General features: G+C 36.8%; 2 protein-coding genes and 1 pseudogene across 14 annotated transcripts in view; 1 reads left to right on the forward strand and 2 right to left on the reverse strand.

Annotated features, from left to right (window-relative positions):
- Positions 1-143: 143 nt before the first annotated feature.
- LOC112423209 (U2 spliceosomal RNA) lies at positions 144-254 on the reverse strand (annotated as a pseudogene).
- Positions 255-2,090: 1,836 nt separating this feature from the next.
- Positions 2,091-26,982, reverse strand: LOC105499483 (peptidylprolyl isomerase domain and WD repeat containing 1). 6 transcript variants are annotated; one of them, XM_011772056.2, is made up of 12 exons: positions 26,735-26,934; positions 26,415-26,463; positions 22,372-22,474; positions 19,913-20,013; positions 19,648-19,768; positions 17,070-17,517; positions 12,728-12,918; positions 10,278-10,467; positions 6,728-6,909; positions 4,575-4,656; positions 3,490-3,672; positions 2,091-2,392 (listed from the first exon to the last, which is right to left on the reverse strand). In XM_011772056.2, exons 1-12 carry the CDS (start codon positions 26,801-26,803, stop codon positions 2,249-2,251), a joined length of 1,863 nt encoding a protein of 620 aa, XP_011770358.1. In that variant the 5' UTR covers positions 26,804-26,934; the 3' UTR covers positions 2,091-2,248. The 6 variants fall into 6 exon arrangements, with proteins under 6 accessions (XP_011770358.1, XP_011770355.1, XP_070954962.1 ...); XM_011772053.2 differs by lacking the exon at positions 26,415-26,463 and having other exon boundaries at positions 26,735-26,973; XM_071098861.1 differs by lacking the exons at positions 26,415-26,463; positions 26,735-26,934 and adding an exon at positions 23,961-24,022.
- LOC105499484 (centromere protein K) overlaps positions 25,113-27,615 on the forward strand; it is a 99,730-nt gene continuing 97,227 nt past the window's right edge. For 4 of the 8 annotated variants that reach the window (XR_011624956.1, XM_011772058.2, XM_011772063.3 and 1 more), the window contains exon 1: positions 27,003-27,143. The gene's annotated coding sequence lies outside the window, so the exon portion shown is untranslated. Of the gene's footprint in view, positions 25,131-27,002; positions 27,144-27,291; positions 27,438-27,615 lie in introns of those variants that run through there. The other 4 variants (XM_011772059.3, XM_071098866.1, XM_011772060.3 and 1 more) reach the window with 3 other exon arrangements.

The following is a 27,615-nucleotide window of genomic DNA, read 5'->3' on the forward strand; positions in this document are numbered from 1 at the left end:
TCATTCTTGAAAGTCTCTTGAACCATCTATCTAGTATTAGTAGTAGTAACCAATTTAGGAAGTCATTATTTGTGCTGTGGTTGAGAGAAAATAAAACAAAATGGGTATGGGTTGACATGCCTGTCAACTTTGAGATACAGTTTATTTGATACAGCAAAATTTTAGAAATAACGTTTGGAATTTGCAACATAGGCCACATTTACTTATGAGAACAGATACTACACTTGATCTTAGCCAAAAGGCCGAGAAGTGATGTGCAGGCCATATTTAAATAAGTAATATAACCATAGTGTTTTGAAGGCGGAGCTGAAGTTTTACATTAACAAAGTGAAACTTTGTTACTGCCTTTTAAATTTTAAATGTAAACTTGTTTCATAAGAAAACACAGCATTTTAAATGATCATTTTAGAAAATGGCTTGCAAAACTTAGCCATAGCTCATGAACTAATACTGCTAAGAGAAAGGCTTTTTATGTAACATTAGGATACTTCTCAACTGGCAAAGTGGTAGCAGGGAAGAAGACAGCTGTATTCTTCCCTAAAAGAATAAAGGATGAAAAGGACTAATGAGTAAGAATGAAATTATATCCTGATAACTTAAAACATGCTTTTAAAAAGACATGGACAATGTATGTTTTTAGGTCTGCCACTTAAGTTTTTAGCATTAATGGAAAAATTCATTAGTCAAATATGGTTTTCACTCAAAGCAAAATAATTGTATTTGTTGGGGAATGAGGCATCATCACCACTTGGTGGCAATATTACCAAAAATTTAGATTAAATTTTTAGGAATGAATAGCTAGGTAGGTAAGTCTAAACAACTAAAATTAGAAAGAAACAGTAAATGTCACATTGAAAAGTCACTTTCATGTCCAACTTTAAGTTCTACTTTTAAAAAGGAGCATACATTACAGGAGCACAATCTGGCATAATCTCCTATTTCACAAGTTTGTAGCACAAAATAAATAAAGGAAAGAATCCTGCTGATCAACAGAAGGAAAAGTTTAAGCAGATTTAAAACTTCAGAATATAAATTCCCTACACAGGTCTGTTGAGCATGTTCTTCCTGTAAGTTTCTGAAAGAGTCTTTCTGGAATCGAAGCAGTGGGTCTTAATAGTTACGAACTAAGTTATAAGCGTAAGTGAAGAAATCAGTATAAGAATTTGTGCTTATATTATTTTACTGCTCCAATTTCTACTAATCTCTCCACTGTTAGATAGCAAAATTTTATGTATACTTCTTAATGGTATATTTTCTAAAGATATAACTTGAGGACAGAAAAAACTGTTTACCTATGTTAGAAAAATAATCTGAAAGAATAATCAACCTGCATACAATAAACCAAGGACTCGGGTATTCACTTATTCTGAATCTTTCATTTGAAAGAATATTTCATAATTATTAAGGAATATAACACTTTAACCAAAGTAACTTCTTGTTTATTGAGGCTTTACTTACCACTACTTACTAAACAATTATCAAAAGACTAAAATATTTGGCATTAAAACCTTGCAAAACAAAGGAAATGACATATAATATCAGATCCTAGTATTTTTTCTTGGAGGAGGGATCTGCACTCCTCTAAACATAAGGGCAGAGTATCTGGCATGTATTCAAAAAGTAAAGCACAGGTGTGTACCACTGTCGTCATTTAATAGGGTTGTCATTGCACAGGATACCTTCTAAGACCTCCAGTGGATGCTTGAAACTTCAGATGATACTAAACCCCATATATATTGTTTTTTCCTATATATATATCTATGATAAGGTTTAATTTATAAATTAGGCACAGTAAGAGATTAACAACAATAAAATAGAATAATTATAGCAGTATACTATAATAAAAGTTATGTGAATGTGGTCTTGATGTCTGAAAAGATCTCACTGTATTGTGCTCACCTATTTTTGGATTGTGGTTGACAGTGAAAAGAAAAGCATGTGGAAAGGGGGTGGGGGAGAGTGTCGTAATTATTTAATATTTAATTTGAGGCTCATTAGCAATTACCTATAATGAGTGCTGTTTGCCTGAGTTTAGTCCATTTCAATTTATCACCTCCCAGGATTAGAAATATTGCAAGAAAAGTCAAAGGTAATTTTTAAAAAATAGCCTTTAATAAAAAATACAAAAATATAATATTGTATCTTTGAAACATGATCTGTATATTCAGCAAGTCCTAAGCTCCCTAATGTAAAATAATCTGTTTAATATTGCATTTTTATTTGCAAGTACATTAAAACAAATCTTATTTTACTTGACAGTAATATTTATGATGCTGACATCCTCATAGGGCTTATCTGTTTTGGGATTGACTTTGACGTTGGAGATCCTCTGTACAACTTCCATTCCTTTAGTCACTCGTCCAAATACTGTGTGCTTATTATCAAGCCAAGGCTGTGTTGGAGGACAAATGGAAAATCTTGGTAAACCCCAATTTCTTTAAATTATATCCTCCGGTTGAGCAAATTAAAGAGAATTTAAGTGTGGGCTCCCCTTTAGCATATATTTAAAAAGAAGTACAATAATTTCTTAGCAATAAAAATGTAGCAGCTTTTAAAAGTTACTTCCAGTGTATTAAAAAAAAAATAGAAGCATAGTATAATATTTAATTAAATATCTGCATCTTTCAGACCAAAGGGAAATGGAAGATCTTCCCTAAAGGTAAGTTACTTCACATGGCTTACAGAATTGTGGCTAAGAATTTAAAAGGTCTCTGGAGCACTCTTACCTGAACAGTTTATTCAGAAGCAGTTTGAAATAGTTTAAGTAGCACATACTTTGGCATTAGACAGATGGGAGTTTAAATGCTAGCTTGGCTACTTGACCTTTTGGCAAGTTAATCATGTCTGTTTCTTCATCTATTATTGAAAACTGGGGATACCGATACTAGAAGTACTGTGAATACTACATGAAACTATGTGCCTGGCAGATGGTAGTTATAAATATTTTTCCTTTCTTCATCACTTAGTGCTTAATTCTAAAACAAAAAGTAGGTAATTTTTATAATTTTGTGTTACTGCATAGCAATAGAGCGAGGTTACCTTAAACTGTATTTCATCAAATCTAAAATGTAATTGATTATGAGTTGTATTCTGATTTCAGAGATACTAAAATGTGGGGGAAATTGTCTCAAAATTGTGAATTCATATACTCTAATCCTTGTATTCTGAAGATGAGGAAATAGGCCCACAGAGGTGAAATAATTTATTTTAGGTTACATCATCAAGTAGAGGCAAAGTTGACATTGAAACTCAAGTATCTTGAATTGTAGTCCATTGTATTTCTTACTACAGTGGAAGTTTTGTTTTACCAAGTCTAAACTGATTAGTCACATAATTTTATATTTTCTTCTCAATCATTTTCATATTTGTATTCTGTAGATGATATAAATAATGCAGAAAATACAGAATAATGCAGCTCTTCTACTGAGTTCACTCTCTTACATCATAACCTATCAATCTCTAGTTTATAAACAATGATATTGTACTTACTGTTGGTACTACTGTTATGAAAAACTGGGATCCATTAGTATTTGATCCCGCGTTAGCCATGCTGAGTGTGTATGGTCTGTCATGTCGTAATGTTGAATGAAATTCATCTTCAAATTCTCCTCCCCATATGCTTTCTCCTCCCATACCAGTACCTGTTGGATCTCCTGTCTGAATCATGAAGCCCTTAACAGAAAGTACACAAAAACATTACACTGTCCTTTTCTATATACGTATACTTTGAAGTTTTATTTCTGCCAAGAGTGCTATGTATTCAGTGTAATATTAACTGTCACTATAAAGTGATTTGATTAAACCCTTACACTTAAATTTGGATGATGTACTTCCACTGCTCAACCACCACCTTGATTGAAAGGTCCTCTTCTCATTTATAGACATGTTCTATCTTTCCCAATAACCTAAATAAAGCCAGTTAATACTATAAATTTTAGGATCTGTATGTTATTTTATGGTTTATATAATTGCCCTCCTCGTCTCCCTCTCCCTTTCCTGAAATACTCTGGATTTCCTGGAAAGTCTTTTCACTAATTCCTTTAGGACCCTGAGATCTGACTTTCCATCCTGCCATTTCTGACCTGCCAGAAACCAAGCACTGTATCACTGTCCCATCCACTTTATGGAAAGCTGCTCAACAAAATCCAGGGGCTGAGTTCTCTCTCCTCCTCTGGTATATTACAGGTTCTCACAGATCAGATGGCACTGTGGCTCCTCTATGATTGAAAAATCGTATCTTCTAGATCTAGACCCTATCTAGCCACTACAAACATGTTACCTAGGTTACTGATGTTATCTCAACATGACCCTTTATTCATTATCTTACCCTTTACTTTAGCTGCTGACAAAATATTGCTTCAGTGTTTCTAAACAGGTAATCATGCCACTATTCCTGTTGATTCTAGATGTTGATATTTATGACCATCCACTCCTCCTTTGGCTTCCATAGTATATTTTTCCTGTTCCTTTCCACTAAACTGGTAAGCATGAGAGAAGAAGATTCCTTGCACTTAAATCTCTTGCTATGTAATAATATAGTATTTCTTAAATCACATGAAATTTGTGTAACTTACCTTAATTATACGGTGAAATGTATGCCCATTATAATAACCATTTCTGCTGTGAACACAGAAGTTTTCCACTGTCTTAGGGCACCTATTAAGACATATATTACCAATATGAAACCTATTCAGAGCATCTTAAAACAGTTTTCTTTGCAGTTCTGCTTCCTAATGATGTTCTATGTCTTCTGAATGTTTCAGAAGGACAGTTTTTTTTTTTAATATAACCTCTAATCTCAGGACAAGCATGGAGGGGCATGTAAGTAGTATATTCTTATTGTTTAACTTAGTTATCTTTAGAACATGACTGCTTAACTAATATTTGAGTTTGACAGTACTAAGATTTCAAGGTCATTTAGCAGTTAAAAAAAGTACAGCTGGCCAGGTGCAGTGGCTTACGCCTGTAATCCCAGCACTTTGGGAGGCCGAGATGGGCGGATCATGAAGTCAGGAGATCCAGATCATCCTGACTAACACAGTGAAAACCCCATCTCTATTAAAAATACAAAAAATTAGCTGGGCGTGGTGGCGGGCGCCTGTAGTCCCAGCTACTTGGGAGGCTGAGGCAGGAGAATGGCGTGAACCCAGGAAGCGGAGCTTGCAGTGAGCCGAGATCGCGCCACTGTACTCCACTGGGCGACAAAGCGAGACTCCATCTCAAAAAAAAAAGAAAAGAAAAGAAAAGAAAAAAAACAATACAGCCACAACACCTTAAAAATATGTTTTTTTCTTAAGAGATAGGGTCTCACTATATTGCCTAGGCTGATCTTGACCTTCTGGGCTCAAGAGATCCTCCTGCCTCAGCCTCCTAAAGTGCTGGGATTACAGGCCTGAGTCACTGCACCTGGCCCAACATCTTAAGTTAGTTTACTCCATATAGTATTATAGGTCTGCATGTATAGTACAGGTTAAGTTCCTGGGAAAGGTCATTTTCTTACAACGACATATTCTTGGCCAAAACCTTAATCATAGAAATGACATCTAAATTTATTCAACTTTAAATGACAGTCTCACTCAGAGTATGAAGCTTTCTCAATAATATTAACTGATATTATGCAATTATTTCATATGGTCCATTACCATGTAATACTTCTAAGAGCTGGAAATGGATGAACCAAGAGAATCTTGTACCCAAGTACATCAGCAAACAAGGCCGAAGAGCACATGGGTTTTGAGCACTTAAACTGAGTGTCCAAGATTTGAGAACTGCCTAGTTATTTGTTGAGTACCAAGATATGGTACAAAACATTCATATTCAAAATATTAATAACTTTTAAGTAAAAGTGTTGTAAAAGATGTCATTTTTTGGGTCAAGAATGGCCCGAAATACTCTACTGTATTTGACATTGTATGTTAATTTTAAAATCTTTTAAACTGTCCAGAAAACCGTTCACCTTTTTTTCAATTGAAGTCCTTACGGTTTTGTTGTAATTTGTTTTTGTAGAAACAGAGTCTCACTCTGTTGCCCAGGTTGGAGTGCAGTGGTGTGACCATAGCTAATTGCAGCCTCAAACTCCTGGGCTCAAGACATCTTTTGACCTCAGCCTCTAGCAGAGTCAGGAATATAGGTGCGTGCCACCATGCCCAGCTAATAAAAAAAAAATTTTTTTAGGAGACAGGATCTTGCCATATTGCTTGGGCTAGTCTCAAACTGCTGGCCTCCACTGATCTTCCTGTCTCAACCTCCTGAATAGCTGGGATTACAAGTGCGTGCCACTGCACCCAGCTTATAGTTCACTTTTAAAACACAGAGCTATTGAAACTATAAAGAGATAGGTATCTAGCAACTGTTCGTAAGGAAACATAATTATCTTTCTCTTAAGGATTTGCTTTGAGAGGAAAGCAAAGCAATCCATAAAACCTAGAGTTTGTGCTGTTAGAGATGTGCTGTTAACACATTTGTATATCACTTTACAGTTTACACTCAGTACTTTCATAGCCAATATATTTTGTCTTCGTAATGAACCTATGAAGTATATATGTATAAAAATTTTTCATTTTCTACCATAACACTTATCAGAAAGCTCAGGAATAGATGTTTTTTATCAAACATTTCTTCAAAATTCCTTAAGTCAAAGTAACGGGAATTTTAAGTTGCATGGTTTCTCCAGATATACACATTTACATTCTTAATTACGTAAGCCAATACAAACAGTTATACATACTCAACAGGAAAGAGTTTGGTGTGAATGTCTCCCATGCTGGTGTGGATAATGGCACTATCCGAAACTCGTTTAGGTCCTTCAGCTTGAGTAGCTGCCATGACTTCTTCTTTAGAAGGTTTCTCATTAAAAACATCTCGATCAGAATCTGCACTTTTAGTATCTTCTGGTTCTCGTTTGGTAAACTCGAGGAGGAAAGTAAAAAGTGAGTGAACAAATTAAAGTTTTCATCTGGTAAAAATTTTATGAACAATAGAATTTCTAATTAAGTCCTTAAGAAATGTAAGAATTCACATCAGAATCCTTATTTCAGGAATCATTTCCCATCACAGGATGTGTCAGGCAATTAAATTATTTTTACATTGTCTAATATGAAAATGATCCACATAACATACTGAACACATTGATTTCAAATGGAATTTAATTTCTTTTGGGTAGAAATTTTCTTGGGCAAACATTTAACAAGAGTAATTGTTTCATTTGTGGTAGCTCTCAACTTATGCCTTCTAGTAAGGCCTAACGTGCCACCTGTTTATTGCTGACTTCATTATTTAGATTGTTTGGATTTGAATTCCAATTCTGCAACTTTGGGGATGTGAATTCATTTCTTCCGTCATTCATATATGATGATAACAGTACCTACCTTGCAATGAAGGTAGTTGTGAAGATTAAACAAATAGATATTAAGTCCTTGGAGAACAGTACCTAATACATAGAGGGTACTATATACATATTAACAGTTGTTATTACTACTATGAGCAGGACCTCATGCTAGGTAGAAAAAGGATTCACAAAAATGAATCAGTAATGGATCCTTAATTTTTTTTTTCCGCAGTCCCACCTGACCTATCTAAACCCTGAAGCATAGGAGAAAGAATGAAAATTTTCAGTGAAGTTGTAGACATCTCAGATCCTCGGGGTCTAGGAAGAATTGAGAAAAACCTTCCAGTTGTTCAAACTCTGGACTTCTCAAGGCCTGTTTATTTTACTTTAAGTAGAAATGCTCTCTCCTGAGCAACCTCTATCTGATGTCAACTTAATTATGGGAATGTAAAGCTAGTGCCTCCATCTTGCCTAATGTCATTCCTTGATCTGCTTGGATAGATTCCAAATAAACAACCAAGTTAGGATGCTATCACCTTAACATCCTATTCTCTAGTTTTCAAAGGAATGGCAGGTCTGTTGTACTATTTGTTTATATGAATTTTTTTAAAGTTATGATTTAGCTCATATATGGATTTGTAAAATTATACTTTTATTTCATGATGTTGGATCTGAAAAATGGGACACAAAATTCATATATATGCATACCATTTCAGTTTTGCTTAAGAATATGTACTAGTAAGACTCAAAGAAAATTCATAACAATATTAGCTGTATAAAGCTACAGTGAATGACCATTTTGTTTCTCTATTTTTTCAAACTTTATAATGAATATATACACTTTAATCAACATACAAGTAAACTTGGAAAAGAAAAAATACAACAAAGTTTTTTGAATAAAGTGGATGGAAAATTAGTATATATGTTTTTCGTGTATATCAAGAAGTATCTTTTTTTGCCTCTTTTTGTTTAGCAATAGGGTCTTGCTCTGTCACCCAGGCTGAAGTGTAGTGGTGTGATCATAGCTCCCTGCAACCTCGAATTCCTCGGCTCAAGAGATCCTACCACCTCAGCTTCCAGCATAGCTGAGACCACATGTGCACACCACCGTGCCTGGTTAGCTTCTTAAATTTTTTGTAGAGATGAGATCTTGCTGTGTAGCCCAGGCAGCTCTTGGTCCTGGGCTCAAGTGATTTGCCTGCTTTGGCCTCCCAAAGTGCTGGATTTACAGGGTAAGTCACCATTCCTGGCCAAGAATTATCTTTTATGGGTAATTTTTACTTCATAACAAAGTTAAATTACAGGTAAAAATGATTAATTTTTTTCTTTCATATACTAATAAATTTTTAGTAACGATTTTGAAAGTTGTAAATGAAATTCTCATCTTAAAAGAATTTACCCATTTAGTTGGAAGGTTTGTTGAGGTAGAGAAACTGCTACTTCATACATTTATCAAATGCTGTTAACCTCAATAGCATTACAACAGTTTACAATATTTTGGAGGAATGAATGAATATATTATAATGTGTTAGTCATTTTCTTAACTTTCTGGATTTAACAGTGAAGAAGACATAGTGCCTGTATTTATGGATTTTATCTTCAGAAGAAGAGCACAGCGTTAGAGACAAAAGAAATAATCGATGTTCACACAAAAAGTGTGACACATCATATGACGGGGAAGCAAAGGAGAAACAAAGCAGGCACACCTAACTCAGACTTAATGTTAAAAAGGGCTTCTAGGCTGGGTACGGTGGCTCACGCCCGTAATTCCAGCACTTATGGAGGCTGAGTCAGGTGGATCACCAGAGGTCAAGAGTTCAAGAACAGCCTGGCCAACATGGTGAAACCCTGTCACTACTGAAAATACAAAAATTAGCTGGGTGTGGTGGCATGCACCTGTAATCCCAGCTACCCAGGAGGCTGAGGCAGGCGAATCGCTGGAACCCAGGAGGCAGAGGCTGCAGTGAGCCGAAGTCACGTCACTGCACTCCAGCCTGGGCAACAGAACAAGATACCATCTCCAAAACAAAAAAAAACAAAAAAAACGGGGGCTTCCAAACTGAGACTTGAAGAATGAGTTAGGAGTTGGAGAGAAGTGTATGGCTGGCAGAATGAATAGCCTGTGCAAAGGCCCAGAGTTTAAAAAGCACACTCAACTACTGTGAATAAGTTCAGTATGGTTGCTGTAGCAAATGAATGAAAAATGAAGAAAGATAAAGCTACAGAAGTGAGGAGGGCCAGCCAGCATAGATAGCTGGGGCACCATTGAAGGGCATTAGGCAGAAAATAAGAGTCACGTTTGGGTTTTAAAAAGTTCTCTGATTGCAATGTGAAGGATAGAATGCAAGGGCAGAGATCTCTATACTTCTGATTTTCCTGCTTGGATGAACAAATAAAATTGTGCTATATGGCGTAGTAGTTTGATTTTAACTATCTCAGTCTTAGTTAACATGCAAAGTATTTTTAGTTCTTCAGAGAAAAAAAAAATTCCACAGGAATATATAATTCCAAGGCAGCACCATTAAAATAAAAGTCAAAAGGTAAAAAAGGAAATACATTTGAACGAAGCTGTGCTAATTTGGGGGAGATAAATTATATTCAAGAGTAAAGGCTAAAAAATAAAACTAAAAAGAAATTTTAAAATCCCACAGTGAAACTATTTTGGATGTAATTATGACTATAACCACTAACTTCCTACCATCTTAAACAACACAAACAGTTGTGGAAGCGAGGTTGAAAAATGTTCAAAACATGATGGAAAACAGTATAGAAATACTTAAAATCAACTCCTAGTTTAAAATTCTACAATATTAATATAAGATTGTATTCTAGTTGTTTAGGAAGTCTGCTGTTAGTGCCAACATTCTCTTCAGTTGAAGGTACAAACAAACAAAAGTCAAACCAAACTAGAAGGAACATTATGGTCTAATCTCCTAGTACTTATACATACCATATAAAATCTATTCTTTTTGAATGATGTACAGACTACTGTTGGGTCAGCTTGAATATTCTGAAGAACAGGATTTTCAGAAGCTTTCATCTCTATAGTAGTTGCAGCACGATGCTTTTTGGCTATCCCCTGGAACAAAGCCAATTGCATCACTCTAATATTTTCTTGTTTGCCTAAAATCCGCACACACCTAAAAATATAACAATGTTTTTTATACAACAAAATAACCGAAGTTAATTCCAATTATGACAACTTTACAGATAAAAGCTGGGAATCAACTATCTTATCTAAGTACAACATAACTTGTGGAAGTTTTTTAAAAGTGTTTCTCTACCCCCCAAAAGCTATCAATTTAAACTGGTAGGCAGCTATAATTTTCAGGTTAAAAAATAGAAATGAGGCCAGGCATGATGGCTCACACCTGTAATCCCAGCACTTTGGGAGGCCAAGGCAAGCAGATCACTTGAGGTCAGGAGTTTGAGACTAGCCTGGCCAACGTGGTGAAACCCCGTCTCCATTAAAAATACAAGAAATTGGCCAGGCATGGTGTTAGGCACCTGTAATCCCAACTACTAGGGAGGCTGAGACACAAGAATCGCTTGAACTCAGGAGGCAGAGGTTGTAGTAAGCCGAGATCGTGCCACTGCACTCCAGCCTGGGTGACAGAACAAGACTCTGTCTCAATAAAAAACAACAACAACAAAACCAATCAAGGGAATGAAAAGTCACAGACTAGGAGAACAGCTCATAAAGGACTGTTATCCAAAATATATAAAGAACTCTTAAAAAAAAAATCTATACATACAAAGAACTCTTAAAACACATTAAGAACACAACCCAATTACAAAATGTCCCAAGGACCTTCACATATACTTCATCAAAGAGATATACAGATGGTAAATAAGCATATGAAAAGATATTCCACCTCATATGTTGCCAGGGAAATCCATACTAAAACAAGATACCACTACACATCTATTAAAATGGCCCAAATCTGGAACACTGACTACCAAATGGTGGCACAGATGTGGAGTGACAGGAACACTCATTCATTGCTGGTGGGAATGCAAAAGAGTACAGCCACTTCTAAAGGCAGTTTGGCTGTTTCTTACAAAACTAAACATTCCGTTATCATATGATCCAACAATTGTGCTCCTTGATATTTACCAAAAGGAGCTGAAATGACTACACAAACACTTGTATGCAGATGTTTATAGCAGCTTTTACACATATCTGCCAAAACTCGGAAGCAACCAAGATGTCTGTAAGTAGGTGAATGGATAAACTGGGTACATCCAGACAGTGGAGTATTATTCAGTGCTAAAAAGAAATGAGCTATCAAGCTGTGGAAAGGCATGGAAGAACCTTAAATGCATATTACTGAAAGAAGCCAATCTGGACAGACTACATACTATATGATTCTAGCTATGTCACATTCTGGAAGAGGCAAAACTATGGAGATGGTGAAAAGATCAGTGGTTGAACAGTCAGAGCAGAGGATTTTGAAGGCAGTAAAACTACTCTGTATGATAGTATAATGGTGGATACTTTTATATACATTTCTCCAAACCTATAGCATATACAACACCAAGGGTGAACCCTAATGTAAACTATGGACTCTGGGTGATAATGATGTGTCAACGTAGGTTCATCAGTGGTAACAAATGTACCACTCTGGTGGGGGATGTTGATAACGGGGAGGCTATGTATGTGTTCGGGCAGAGGTACATGGGAAATCTCTGTATCTTCCTCTTAATTTTGCTGTGAACCTAAAACTGTTCAAAAAAGTAAGGTCTATTAAAAATATCAGTCATTTGTTTATACAGTTTTAACCTATTCTTATTAAAATTCCATGTCTGTTAACTGTTCTGCAAAACTTCAAAGATTTTGTATTGCCAAGAACTACAATGTAAATATGTTTATACATGGAAATGTACAGCACATTTTTTTCTCCTTAAAATATTAAGTTCTGTTCATTTACATTCAGTGAGAGTATCTGATTGTAGCTATTCTGTACTAAGACCAAATGGACTGTTTTCACAAAAAAGGCTTACTGTGGTTTCATGCATTTTTAACTTTTGATTTTATGTCTAGCAGGATGTAGTGCTGAATTCTGTGGTTAAAATCTTTGGCAACATTTAACATGAACCAGGCTAATTTAAATCAATAAGCAAAAGACAGACAAACTTGTTAAAAAAAACACACAACAACTTGAAACTATGCATATCTTCTTTCCATTTCTTTTACAAACATGAGTGGAAACTTCTACATAAGAATATAAACAACCAACAGACCACAGAAAAATCCAGTCAAAACATTTGGTTAAGTTTAGATATTTGGGGCCATTCCACTTGTCTTGGAACAAACAATACTCCCACTGTTCCCATGATGGAGGAAATGGTCCCCCACAAACACATTTTTTTAAAAAAATACCTCATATTAAAGCTTACCGGTTTGTCTCTACATTTATAACTTTAATGCCCAGCATTGTTCCATACAGCACGAAGTGTCCAGTTTCATCAAAAACTATATTAATTAATCTTACAGCATCAACCTTCTCCAACTCACGTTCTACAGCCATTCGTCGGCCAAATTCCATGTCTGGTAACTGCTGCCTCATCTGTTGCAGTTCAGTAAACATCTAAGAAATAAACCATTTAGTAACAACATCTCTATATACCTATATCTGTATCAACCCATCTATCTATATATGCAATGAGAATTTAAATAGAAGCAGAATACATATTAAGAGCCACTAACCGTTTGTACTTCTTAAGAGGGATTCTAAACAGTATGAAATAGACATTAGTAAGTGCAATCACTAAAAAATAGTATTTCAGGCCGTGGTGGCTTATGCCTCTAATCCCAGCACTTTGGGAGGCCAAGGCAGGTGGATCACCTGAGGTCATTTCAAGAACAGCCTGGCCAACATGGTGAAACCCCATCTCTACTAAAAATGTAAAAACTTAAGCCAGGCATGGTGATGTGTGCCTGTAATCCCAGCTACTCGGGAGGCTGGAGCAAGAGAATCGCTTGAACCTAGGAGACGGACGCTGCAGTGATCCAAAATCGCGCCACTGCACTCCGGCCTGGGTGACAGAGTGAAACTCCGTCTCAAAAAAAAAAAAAAAAAAAAAAAAATCGTATTTCAAAATGGTAACTGGTTCTTCTAATTTAAAACAAAACCCAGTTGGTTAATATAACTACTGGTTTCTCTACAGAATACATCTGCTGCCTTTTAAAAGTCACAGAGTAGCACTTTCCAATGAAATATAATGCAAGCCATATATGTAATTTTAAAGTGTCTAGTAGTTACATTAAATAAAAGAAACCAATGAATTTCATTTTAATGTTTGATTAAACTTAAAATATCCAGAATATCATCTCAACATTAACAATATAAAAAATTGGGATAGATTACATTCTTTTAAAAAAATATTAAGTCTTTGAAATCTTATATTTACACTTTCAGCATATCTCAGTTTGGACTAGCCATCTCTCAAGAGCTCAGTAGACACATGGCTAGTAACTATTTATATTGGATAATGCAGCTATAGACTATGAGGTCCTTGTGCAAGGTTATGTGCCTGACATATAACAAGCTCTCAATTTTTGCTGAATGAATTCATCTCACTAATTTATAACAAATTCATGATATTTCAGAAAATGTTTCAAGTTATTTTGACACAGGGCAGTGAGATTACCATTAGGTACATGTGGTTTAGTAGACATGACTATTTCTATGAGTGTCCTTTATAGTTTGGAAAATTGGTTTACTTTTGATATTACACAAATTTCAAGATAGGCATCACATCTCTAACTGTATGAACATATGAACCTTCCAAAAGAAGATAATGATCTTTATATTGTTTTCTATACAATCTGGGCATCAAACAGCAGCATTCAAAAATAGCTCTCCATTGTAGATGAAAATAAGCCAGACTTCTGTCCCATCTAATTCTATCCTTATTTCCTGCTTACATCAACCAAAATCTTGTGTTTTCTAGATAAGGTTAGAACAATATACAAAAAAAGAATCAAAAAGAGGTACGTGTGTTAGGGTATAAGCACAAGGTCAAGGTAGGTCTTACAGAACAGTTAGAAAGCCTAGTTGTTAGGTTTTTTTGTCTCTAGTCTCAAAGACAGACTGATACATATTACGCTGCTTATTTATGTGCCAGGAATAGCCTAGGATGCTGGACTACACATTTTGTAGGGAAGGGCCAATGATCATTTCTGCTGGAGAGAAGACTCAGTTTTTAAGGCATAAGGTCTGTAAGTAGTCATCTGTCCATATATAAGTATTCCATAAATGTTATCCAACCTGGTAAGTATCTGATCAGAATCTTTTTAGAGTGTTCTAGACTTCACAGCAGGGCTTATGTGATACGCCAACTGAACAGCCATATACAGTGACCCTGGTTAATAAATACTAAGAGATAACTCACACCATCCCATTCAATTGCTTTTCTGTTAAAGTAGGATTCTGATTGGTTAGAAACTACCCTCCTCCACTACCACCTCCTTGAGACTCCAGTCATTTACTAGTCACTAGCACTGTAAGTAATTTAACTGATGGTTGGCTTTTTTGGCAAGCTCTCATTCTGAATCTCCACTTCTGTCTTAAGTTCTACTACTGACTTCTTGTCACCTCAGGCCAATCATTTAAACAAATGTTGAAGACAACAATGAGCAAATAGAGTGAACTGAGCAGCTCAGAGTATGTGTGTTAAGAAACTTGTGTCCAGAGACTAGATTCTGAATATTCCTTTGCCTAAGGGATCTTGGACGAGCTGCAAGTTAATAGAGTTTTAAAATTTTATTTAAATTGCAAGTTATATTTAGTTATCTGCCACCATTAAAGAAAGTATTACCAATAAATGTTTCTCCTTAAAAGCAGAGTGGAAAGCTCTCTTCTTCCAACAAGAAAATGTGTCATGAGGATAATTTGGCTGGCAAACAGATCTTCACATTTGTCTGGAATTATATTACTTCAGACAGACAGACAGACAACCAACTCATTTATTACCACGTGCTACCAACTCAAAAGGGCCACTAGGAAGAGCCGACAATTTATGAAGAACTTACAGCAGGGAATCCAATGCAAATTGGTCACTGCCAAGGACAAAAGAATTGACAATGTCATATAGTAAACATTGCAACAAAGGTTCAATCCGGATAGCCTCGGATTCAGAGAACCACTTGATAGCAATAGTTGCAATCACAGAAACCACTGAATTGCATGGATTAAAAACTCTTATTCCACAACTACATGCTGTAACAAATTCTTGTTAGCAGTCTAACAAGTGATGGCTAGAGTCACTCTTTCAAGATATTTGAATAACTCTGTGTGAGGTAATGTTTTTACTGTTGGAGTTAGAATCATGAGCTAAAACAGATCACACAGGGCTTAGTCTACTGGAGGTGATACACATTAATCAAATAATATGACCATATCAAATGCTCTAAAAGAAAGAGTGATCTATAGTCACATTAAAAAAAAACTCTGCTGGCTTGGCACAGTGGCTCACGTCTGTAATCCCAGCACTTTGGGAAGCCAAGGCAGGCAGATCACTTGAGGCCAGGAGTTCAAGACCAGCCTGGCTAACATGGTGAAACCCATCTCTACTGAAAAAAAAAAAAAAAATTAGCTGGGCGTGGTGGCATGTGCCTCTAGTCCCAGCTACTTGGGAAGCTAAGACAGAAGAATCGCTTGAACAGAGGGCGGAGGCTGCAATGAGCTGGATCATGCCACTGCACTTGAGTGCGACTCTTATCTCGGAAAATAATTAAGAAAAAGAAAACAAAACAAAAAAAACCCAAACTATGCAAGACAGGATGAACAGTCAAAGCCTCCCAGGGGAAGTGAGTCTTCATTTGAAATTTGAAGTACCAGTTCAATAGGTAACAGAGGAATATGAGGAGGGAGGGAGGGCCTCACTCCATGTGGAGGAAACAAGTTATAAAAAGGTCCTGTGGTGGGAGGCATGTTCAAGAAATAAAAAGAAGGCCCAAATGGCAGAATAAGAGGCAGGGAGAACAGTGACTTATGGTTTCACAATATGGTAAGCCATGACTCTGGTCTTGATCCCAAGAACTGAAGGAATTAACTGAAAAGTCTAGGCAAAGGAATGACATAACCAGATATATGCTTTTAAAAGATGGCCCTGGGTGCAGAGTGGATATTAGGAAGAAGCCAGAATAAATACAGGTAGTAGGCCATGCAATAGATCAGGCAAAAGAGCATGAACTATGGTGACAGCTGTGCTGAAAAGAAATTGGTGTATTTATATTTAGAAAGCAAAATTGGCATAGAAGGGTAAAAGAGTTAAGGATAACTCTTAGATTTCTGGTTTGAGCAACTAGATGGATACTGGCACCATTTACGAAGACAGGAAAAGAAAGAAAGAGCACCAGGTTTGCTTGTAATAGAAGGCTAGAGAAGTAAATTTAGAAGTAGTCATATGGACAGGAGTGAATAGTGAGAAGGGGTCCTAGAATGAGTTTTGAGGATCTTAAGAGAATAGCTTGCAGACAAAACAAAATTGTAAAAAACAAAATAACCACAAAAATAAGACAATAACTGACTTGGAAAACGCATATCATAAACCCCTAGAGAAGAGAGTTTCAAAGAGCAACACTACAAGACAGAAACAGTTGAATATCTTTAATGTGCTAAGAAAAAAAATAACTGTCTACCTAAATGTCCATGTGTAGAAAAAAGATCTTTCAAGAAAAGGCATAAAATAAAGCATTTTTAGAAAAGTATGGTTAAATTTAAATTACACTTACGCTTAGTGATTCATCAAAGACTCTCATGAGTTTTCCAGTTAAAAACCTGAAAATTCTAACTTTTCTATCAGAACCAATAGTAGCTATTTTCTTCCCATCCGGTGAAAAACATATGCTGGTTGGATAAGCCTTACACTTGGCAAATTCATATAAATCAGTGTCAGTTTTATATTCCCAGTTCACATTTTTGGGGAATTTATATTCATGAGGAGGCCCAGTCCAGTATTCAATCATCCCAGATTTGTCAGAAGACACTACTGCTTTGAAAACTGGGTTTAGCCGTATCTGAGTAAGAGGTGATGTATGGAGTTTGTCAAAAATATGAAGTGGCTGGTTATCTCCTCGGCCATCATAAATGAAAATTTTTCCCGTACTCTTTTCAGAAGCAGCAACTGAAGAAATTGCATCCCCTGGGCAATAGATCCACTCACACTGTCCAGGAAAATAGCTAAAATCGTAAAGAATTGAAAGGGGGGGAAAAAAAAAGGTCAGCACAACAAGCAAGAATCCCTCCCTATCCCACTACCAAAATGTCTTGGCCAGTGATTTAGACAGTTTTGGATTCCCTGCTCAAAAGTAGCAGAGACACAGAATGGGGAGGAACAGCTAAGAATAGTTACTTTTTTTTGTCTTTCTGACCTCATCAATATAATGATAATTCTGAGAATCTGTCAAAACACAAGAAGAGAACTGCATATAGCAGCACATTTATTTCTCTTGGGCAGATAAGGAAACTTAATCACATCTGGACCCTAAGACCTTCTGGGACATTGATTTTTGGATCTCTCTACAACAGTCTATGTATACTTACTTTAAAATAGGTTAGCATGTAATAGTATACTTTATAAATCCTTTCTTGAAATATTTAAAATCAAATATTTTATTATGGCAATACTTCAAATAAAAATACTGTCCTAAAACACTCTCATTACTAACTAAATCTTGATATCAAAACTCTAAGCTTTAAACATTCTACCTGATGAATAAGGCACAAAATAATTCAGACTGATTTAATCAATCGTACTAAAACACTCAAAAATGAATGTTGTTTCCTTCAAGGTAGTGATTCTGGGAAGCGAAACTATTATTCTTTTTTTTTTTTTAAACCTTCCAGTATTTCTTTATTATACTTAAAAAATAAAATCTAATTTCTTTATCTTGGGTACAAAGTCCTGCAAGATCTGACTCCTGTCAACCTCACATATTCTTGTCCTCTTGCTTACTCTGCTCGACCCATATTGGCCTTCTTTCTGGTGTTTTTTTTTTTTTTAGTTTTGATAAGTATACTTTTTATTTTTTTTAATTTTTTTAAAAATTTAAGTTGTAGGGTACATGTGTACAACATGCAGGTTTGTTACATATGTATACATGGCAATGACACTATTATTCTAACCATGGTGCTGATGCTCAAAACCTTCTGGACCTCTTCTTTAAGAATTTCTATCAAAGTCTGAAATATACTCTTCCAAGTATTCTCAAAGGGCAAACGTTCAATATTTGTGAATGAAAAGCTTTGAGGAAACAAACCTGGGGAGTAAGACAGATGATCAAGACAGGTAACTATGTTTGTGCCATTCTAACCATAAATAATGAGACTGATTTCCTTCAGTGGCTCATAAAGTCATAAACTGATTTTGAAGGAAATTCTAAGATTTGAAATTATTTGAATTGTGGACATAATTCAGCCCACAGTTGGAATTCCATCAGTTGGAATTTCTAGAGACAGGGTCTTCAGGAGGTAATTAAGGTTAATGAGCTCATCTGATGGGCTTGTGGCCTTACAAGAAGAAAAAAAGATCTCCCTTTCCCTCTTTCCTCTTCCTTCCTTCTTCCTCCAGCCATGTGAGAACATAGGGAGAAGCAAGAAAGACAGCCCTCATCAGAAATCAAACCCTGATGGAACCTTGATCTTGGACTTTCGAGCCTCCAGAACTGTGAGAAAACAGATTTCTGTATTTAAGTCACCTAGTCTATGGTTTTTTTTTTTTTTATGGCATCCAAGCAGACTAAGGCAAGTCCCAAAACTTTCTGACACTGTTATGACTTTCAAGCTGACATTTATTTAGATGTGTATAAATTCAATATGTTATCTTAAAAAAGACATGCTTAAAACAAAGTATCAGTCTTAATACTGTACAATCTAACCATAGTTTTAGTATCAATATATTCCAAAGTTTAACATCACCAATAAATAGCTTTAATTCCAAAAATGTAAATAAACCTTATAGGAACTCAATTCTATATTACTGAGATAAGTAAAGCAAGGAAGTTAACCATAAGTACCAGTAATTAGATATGACGGAGCTCCAGTAATATTACTAAGTAATGTCAATTTGGATATAAGGAATCCTTGTTATGATGCTGTTTAGAAATTTCTGTGATTGATAACAAACCAGAGCAGATGTTTCCAAACATTATAAGGGTTCACTGTATCTAACTTTCCCAAGAAAAACCCAAAGGCACATTTTTTTTAAAAGATCTGGTAATATACTATTTAGAAATAACCTATTAAATGATAAAGTCTGATTTACAAATTACTTCAATAAATTAAAATATATATACTTTTTAGAAGACTCACCCAAGTTTCAGCATGTTGATCATGTCAAAGTTCACTACATCAAACACCTTCATTGCTTTATCATCACCCACAGAACAGAACAATGCTCCCTCAGAGCTAACTGCAATACTCTCAATAACTCCTATTTCAATAAATAAAATTAAAACATTCTAGTAAATACCAATAAAATAAATGTGCATGATTCAAAGAAAAAATTTTAAAAAATTTAAACTTTAATTAGTACAGTTTAGAAAAGAGCTACAAGAAAATGAGGTGAAATTCTTACCCAGGTGACTACGAAAATGTTTAACAAATTCAATTCCCTCTTCTATTTTTTTCCAGAACTTGACATGTCCATCATGACTGGCAGTAATAATAAAATCTGTTCTGCATATATGAAATGTTAAAAGTTAATTTCTAAAACAGATCTATGAATCACTCAGTATTCCCAAAGCAATCATTCACTAAGAATCTGACTTTTGCATAATGGGTTTTTTAAAAAAAACCTTTCTTTAAGCAGACCACTATATTACAGAACACTGTAAATTTTGAAGCTCCTTTCTGGATATCAAAACAGTTACAGGTGCACTTAGTTTAATCTCAAGAGCTAGGATCAGAATTGAAATAAAATTTGAAATTAAAATAAAAATCTCACAAAGAATCACTATACTTTGGATTCCTTATTGCTAAAATTACCCTATAGACAGTCTTTTCACAAGAAAATAAACTATTTGTCAGTAGCTGATAAGTAAATCTAAACATACTACTTTCACATACAACAAAATTCAACAAAAGTTTGTTTTATATCCTATACAAAGTATTTTGGTTACTTAAGTATCAAAAAGATTTTGTACAGAAGGATCTCTCCTATTAGGTATGTAAAAATAGAAATCATTTATGGAAACCCAGTATATGTCAGGTACTTTGTACATATTACCTTAGTAATTTTACAGCAACTCTATGTATTTTTATCATCATTTTATAAGTAAGAAATAGTTTTAAAATGTTAAATGTACTTGCCTCAGGTCCATATAGCTAGAGTGGCTTTCAATCTACCTAACCAAAAAACATATATTCTCTGTATTACCTTCCATTGCCGTGGGTTAAAAAAACAAAACAAAAATATTTGAGAAGAGAGCGACAGCAATGCTAGTATCTATATGTTGTTCAACACACTGAGAACTTGAGACTAGAAAAGGTGCTAATATTTGGTCAGAATTATCCTATTTTTCTTTTTTTTTTTTTTTTTTTTTGAGACGGAGTCTTGCTCTTTTTTTTTTTGAGACGGAGTCCACCCAGGCTGGAGTGCAGTGGCCGGATCTCAGCTCACTGCAAGCTCCTCCTCCCGGGTTCACGCCATTCTCCTGCCTCAGCCTCCCGAGTAGCTGGGACTACAGGCACCCGCCACTTCACCCGGCTAGTTTTTTGTATTTTTTAGTAGAGACGGGGTTTCACCGTGTTAGCCAGGATGGTCTCGATCTCCTGACCTCATGATCCGCCCGTCTCGGCCTCCCAAAGTGCTGGGATTACAGGCTTGAGCCACCGCGCCCGGCCGAATTATCCTATTTTTCATGAAATATATTTTATTTAGATTTATATATGATATTAAATTTGTCTTCAAGCCATCAAGAATAGACTGATCTACAAAAGCATAAAGTAATCCACCTACTTCCCATAGTCACTGCTAGTATCATCCAAGCCACCATATCTCATCCAGATTTCTATACCAGCTTCCTAACTTCTCTCCCTGTATCCATTCTTGACCTGTTTGAATCCATTCATCTCACCACAGCCAGGGTGGTCCTTTAATAAAAATAAATCTGATGTTACTCTCCTGCTCACAGGTTCAAAACCCGTACAAGAAATAAAAAGTCTTCTAGGATTTAACCCTTGCCTTTTAAATAGCAGCCTAATATGCTATTTAACCTCTCTAAACTTCAGTTTCCTCATCTCTAAAATGAAGAGCATGTACTAACTCACAAGATTATTCTTATGATAAATAAAAAAATTTATGAAAAAGCCTTAACTTGACAGATAAAAAAAGAAAAAGCCTTAGCACAGTACCTGGGACATATTATGAGCTCAACAAATGGTATAATATTACTACAGTTTGAGTATCCCTTATCCAAAATGCATCAGACCAGAATTGTTTTGGAGTTTCAATTTTTCAGATTTTAGAATATTTACATTATACTTGCTGGTTGAACATCCCTAATCAGAAAATCTCAAACGCTCCAAAGAGCATTTCCTTTGAGCATCATGTCAGCACTCAAAAAGTATTGGATTTTGGAGCATTTTAGATTTTGGGTGCTCAACCTGTACTATTATTATCCTTTTCCAAGATCCTACTCATCTGTTTTGAAGGTCCTTTGCTATTCTTAGGGTATCTTAGCCCACATTTTCTCCACTAGTACCAAAGAGGCCAGGTACCAATTATTCGTATCTTAACTAATGTACCCTCTTCTTCAGGGAAGCTCAGACACTACCTGGTTCATTCCCCTCTTGGCATTTATCTCCAAAGACATACATATAAACTAAGGAGTTCTGTCTTAGAGAATTCATTATTTGTATGATATAGGAAAGAACATGTAGGACTTTATTTCAGAACTAATGAAATTAAACAAAAATCTATAAAATTTTAAAATTACCTCTATAAATCTACCTCAAAATTGAAGCTTTTTTTTTTTTCTTTTTTTTTTTTAAATAAACTTCTCAGAACAAAGTAAAAAAATGTGATAGACTTACTTGGTGCATACCACATGGGTGATAACATCTCTATGCATGTAACTGCGCTCATACATGGATGCACTGGGGAGATTATCAAGATAGACTCTTTCAAACTCTAAGACTGAAGAAAAAAAAGTAAAGTATAAAATATATTTTTAACAAATAAACCAAATACTATCTTGTATTTTATTTAAAATTGTCTACACTCTACTTAGTATTTTCTCCTAGATTTTAATTTTTCTCAAATCACAATTAAAAAATCCAGTATTTTATGTCAGTTTTAACGTCTATTATTTCAGAGCACTGAATAGCACCATGATTTAGTGAGTTACAACAGGTTCCCAGGTATTATATACATGCTAACTGTCCCCAGGACTTAAGAAATGAGTGGTTCTGGCTTAATGTGAATGTTCTCTTAAAAAGAAAAGGCCGGGCGCAGTGGCTCACGCCTGTAATCCCAGCACTTTGGGAGGCCGAGACGGGCGGATCATGAGGTCAGGAGATCGACCATCCTGGCCAACGCGGTGAAACCCTGTCGCTACTAAAAATACAACAACAAAAAAAAAATTAGCCAGGCATGGTGGCGGGCGCCTATAGTCCCAGCTACATGGGAGGCTGAGGCAGGAGAATGGTGTGAACCCAGGGGGCGGAGCTTGTAGTGAGCTGAGATCCTGCCCCTGCACTCCAGCCTGGGCGATAGAGCGAGACTCCATCTCAAAAAAAAAAAAAAAAAAAAGAAAAGAGAAAAAAAACTTAAAAAGTTTCATGAAAATATCACAACCATCTTCCTGACATTGTAGATATAATTTAGTGCTAACTTAAAAGAGTCCAGTGGCCATCTGTAATTTGTCTCAGTTAATATTTAAAGCACTGATTCTCTTTGAAGTTACTGACACTGTGTTTGAAACATTTAAACATGGTACAATTCTTAGATATTTACGCCTGAGAACATCCTAGGGGGTATCCAGTTGAATGTATCTCAAATTTTTTCCAAGGGCAAAACCTGGAAAAAATCCACCTGAAAGAGTAGTAATCTGAGGAATGTCAGGAAATACTGATTTACTATATGAGGTATGAACAATTTTACTAGCAAAAAAAAAAAAAGAAAAGAAAGGAAGGGACAGAGGGAATGAGGGAGGGAAGGAAGGAAGGAAAGAAGAAGGGAGGGAAAGAAAGAGGAAGGGAGGGAGGGAGAGAGGGAGGAAGAAAAGGAAGGGAAGGAAGCAGAGAAGGAGGGGAGGGGAGGGGAGAATTATATGTATCCCAAATAAACTAACCCAACGATGGCCAAACGTGCCTAAAAGCTGCTAAATTAAACATGATGAGCTGTTTCAGGCTTGTGTCTGATAAACTACTTTTCCCTTCATTTTTGGGAACAGAACCCCCATTTATATATGGGCATATTGATGTCCAGCTATAACATGACCTTTCTCACTTTCCCCTGGAGTGAGGTTTAACCATATGCTAATGAGTAAAAGTGGAAATGTTTTGTCACAGGAAGTCTTGAAAAAATGTGCCCTTCTTGCTTTCCTCAATCCTATACCTTGGAACTGTGATATGACTGCTGTAATCTTAATCATTCAGAGAAATAAAGATGAGGGCTGTACCTTCGTTATGTTAGGGCAGAAAGCTGGGGAGAGCCTAGGAACTTCTGGAGCCTCCACGCCAATCCTGGACTGCCTGTCTTGGTACTTCTACACATAAAAGAGTAAAGCACTATCTCTTCAACATCATTGTTATTTTGGGTTTTTCTGTAATATGTAGATAAAGTTAATCCTATCTGATTCAGATTCCTTTTTCTGTGTGATAGTTCATTTGTGGACAAATACTTATTAAGAACAAAATGTGTTCTAAGTCACATGGGCATAAAGAAGAGTAAAACGCAGTTCCTGTCCTGAAGAGGCAGTTTAAAGTTCAGTGTCATATAATCACGTCTTTCTGAAAATATATACAACAGTCCAATGTCCAAAGAACATGTTAAAGGGGGTGACTCCATTTCTAGAAAGCTGAAATTGTTAAACACTTGTCCATTTAGACAAAATTTTAAATATTTTTGTCACATTCCATGTATGTTTTTTAGTTTCAATTTTTTTCTTCAAACTGAATACACTATTGGCAGTCTTTTTTTTTTTTTTGAGATGGAGTCTTGCTCTCCTGCCCATGCTGAAGTACAGTGGAGCAATCTCGGCTCACTGCAACCTCTGCCTCCCGGGTTCAAGCGATTCTCCTGTCTCAGCCTCCTGAATAGCTGGGATTATAGGCGTGCGCCACCACGCCCAGCTAATTTTTTTGTATTTTTAGAAGAGACGGGGTTTCACCATGTTGGTCAGGCTGGTCTCGAACTCCTGACCTGATGATCTGCCCGCCTTAGCCTCCCAAAGTGCTAGGACTACAGGCGTCAGCCACCGCACCCGGCCAACTATCGGCTGTCTTAAAACAATAAACAACTGATTAAAGATTTTCACACCTACTAATTTATATGTCTCAGTTATATTAAGTTTATAAGTCACTTGTCTGGTAACACTAATATCAGCATTTCGATATTTCTGGATTTTTACACTTCTCCTTACTCGTTTAATTAAAGGAGAACTTGCAAAAATATTCACATGCAACAAAATAGTTAAAAACCAGCATAAACGCTTTAATATTCATTCATTAAATAAATACTTAGGCAAAACACTGTACACCAAGCAATGAACAAAAAAGGCGGGATCCTGGTTACTTGCTTACAGTCCTAGCAGTGGAGAGAAACATTCATCAATCACATGAATAAATATGTAAGTAAAAATGCGGCAAGTGCCATAAATGAAATGGTTAGCATGGAAACATTTAATAAGAGAACCAGGAAGTAAAAATGATAATGCACTGTAAGGGTGTTGATATACAAGGTTCAAAAAAACAGCTTCTTCAAAATTTGGATACATAAAATTTGAAGGCTACCTATAAATTCAGTGTGGATAGATAACTACCTCAGAATTATGATCAAAGTACTTTAGAAATCCAGTCCAGATTGGAGAAGTCACAGGCTTCCCAGAGAAGATGATAGCTAAGTGCTAAAGGTTGACCAAAAGTCAGTTCAGTGGAAGGGGTGAGGGAAATTATTCCCGGTAGAGACACCATATCTGGGTAGGAATCCAGAGGAAAAAGAGTACATGACCCATTCTCGAGTGATTTTAGAATGGCTGGAGTACAAAGTAAGGGGTTGGAAGAGGAGGATAATGGAAGATGCACTAAGAAGGTAAGGAGAGATCACATCATAAAGGGCTTTATATACCATGTGAGGGAGTTTGGGCTTTAATGAAAATAATGAGCCGGGCGCCCGTGGCCCACGCCTGTAATCCCAGCACTTCGAGAGGCCGAGGAGGGCAGATCAAGAGGTCAAGAGATCAAGACCGTCCTGGCCAGCATGGTGAAAACCCGTCTCTACTAAAAATACAAAAATTAGCTGGGGCGTAGGGGCGTGCGACTGTCGTCCCAGCTACTCGGGAGGCTGAGGCAGGAGAATCGCTTGAACCCGGGAGGCGGAGGTTGCGGTGAGCCGAGATAGCGTCACTGCACTCCAGCCTGGGCGACACAAAGACTCCATCTCAAAAAAAAAAAAAAAAAAGGAGAAAATAATGAGAAATCATTGAAGAGTTTAAAGGGCAAGTGCTAAAGTACGATTTGAGCTTAGACCACATTTAAAATGTCCTAAATACTTAAGGAAAACATTTCACAGAAAAACAAGACAAGAAAACAAAGAAAACTTTATCTACTCCTTTTCCTACCCCTTTTATTTGATAATAATTTGTGATTATTCCTCGTTAGTGACAAAATGCTTCAGCCCATCGTACCAAGAGTATGATTTCAAAACCACAGACTTCGGGTTTTGGATGAAAACAAATCTGTGATCTAGGAAGCTTACGTGACTTTCCCCAGATACGAAAATTTATTAGTGGAAGTGTCAGAGTTGAAATTATCTTTACCTACCATGATTCGAAACAAGCACCGCCTTCCTCTCGCGCCCCAACATTAACGCATTAACACCACGCCTGAACTAAAGCCTTAAAGAGAACTAGTACCCTTTTCCATATCTAAATAAGAGTTCAAAATTCCAACTTCACGTGGCTGCTGTGGGGAGTAAATGAGAGAAGCCAAACACGTAAATATAGGAAAATGTTAGTTTTAGCATCTATCATAACAAATCAACACGTTGTACTACGCTTAAATCACTATTTCGTTAAGACATGCAAGTATGAAGTGGCTAGAAGTGAGAGGACGGCCCTCTGTTCTGAGGGCACAAAACTCCACACACCATCCCTCTTCGGATCTGGCTTGAACTCAACCCTCCCACTCGGCGAATGCAGCACTCCAATTCGTCCGGTACTATGTCTGCAGCTACCTTTCCTCTTCTTGGCCAGTGTTGCCTCCACAGGTAAAGGCCCAACCCAGCGCTCTTCGTTCTCCTCATCGTTCTCCTGGGACACCGCCACTGCTACTGCCAGCTCTCTTTCGCTGAGTTCTGTTTTTTCCGATTCCTCCGGGTCCCGACGCCTTCTCCGTCTCTGCTGAAAATCGCTACCACTTTCCGCCGCCATGTTGTTCGCGTCGCCAGAAAAAGCGCGACACACAACACGGCAACCAATCCCAAAGCAGCGGCGCAGTCTTCTGTTAGTGTCCGAGCGAGCTTCGGGATTGGCTGGGGTGGGAAAGAACAGCTCCAATGGGCATGCAGCGCGCGCAGACGTCCGGGGCTGGCAAGCGCTGCCTACGCAGCGCGGAGGCGACCTGGAGTTTGTGGCGCTGTGATGGTAAGAGCTGAGCTGGGGAGGGCGATATAACCGTTGAAGCTTGTGGAGCTCCAGTCGGAGGGTGCAGCCCTTACCGCCGGCGAACTGCATACCTGACTTCCAAACCCGGCTTTGAGCCCCGTTTTTCTCGGCTTCCCGCCCGCCAGCGCCAGTTCCAGAACCTCGCCAGTATCTAGAGAAAGATGGAGGGGTGGGGACAGAAGGAAGTGGTTAACTCGCGGGTTTCCTTTCAAATGCACTAGACCTGTTTTGTGTCCTGACCTTTATTCTCTCACACACTCTCTGAAGAAGGTGGTGAGTGCTTGTTACCGTTTCTGGGGGTGGAGTGGAGAAGCAGCTACTTCAAGTAACCAAATGACCTAGGGCAGAACGGGTCACCCTTCTGTCTTCTCCCTGGTATAGGATTTCATCACCTGGCAGTCATCTGAACTCTTTCTCCTCCTTCTCATCTGTCTTCTTCATTTTTAAAAAA

This window comes from Macaca nemestrina, chromosome 6 (genome assembly GCF_043159975.1).
Source record: "Macaca nemestrina isolate mMacNem1 chromosome 6, mMacNem.hap1, whole genome shotgun sequence".
In the NCBI taxonomy this organism is placed as follows: Eukaryota; Metazoa; Chordata; class Mammalia; order Primates; family Cercopithecidae; genus Macaca; species Macaca nemestrina.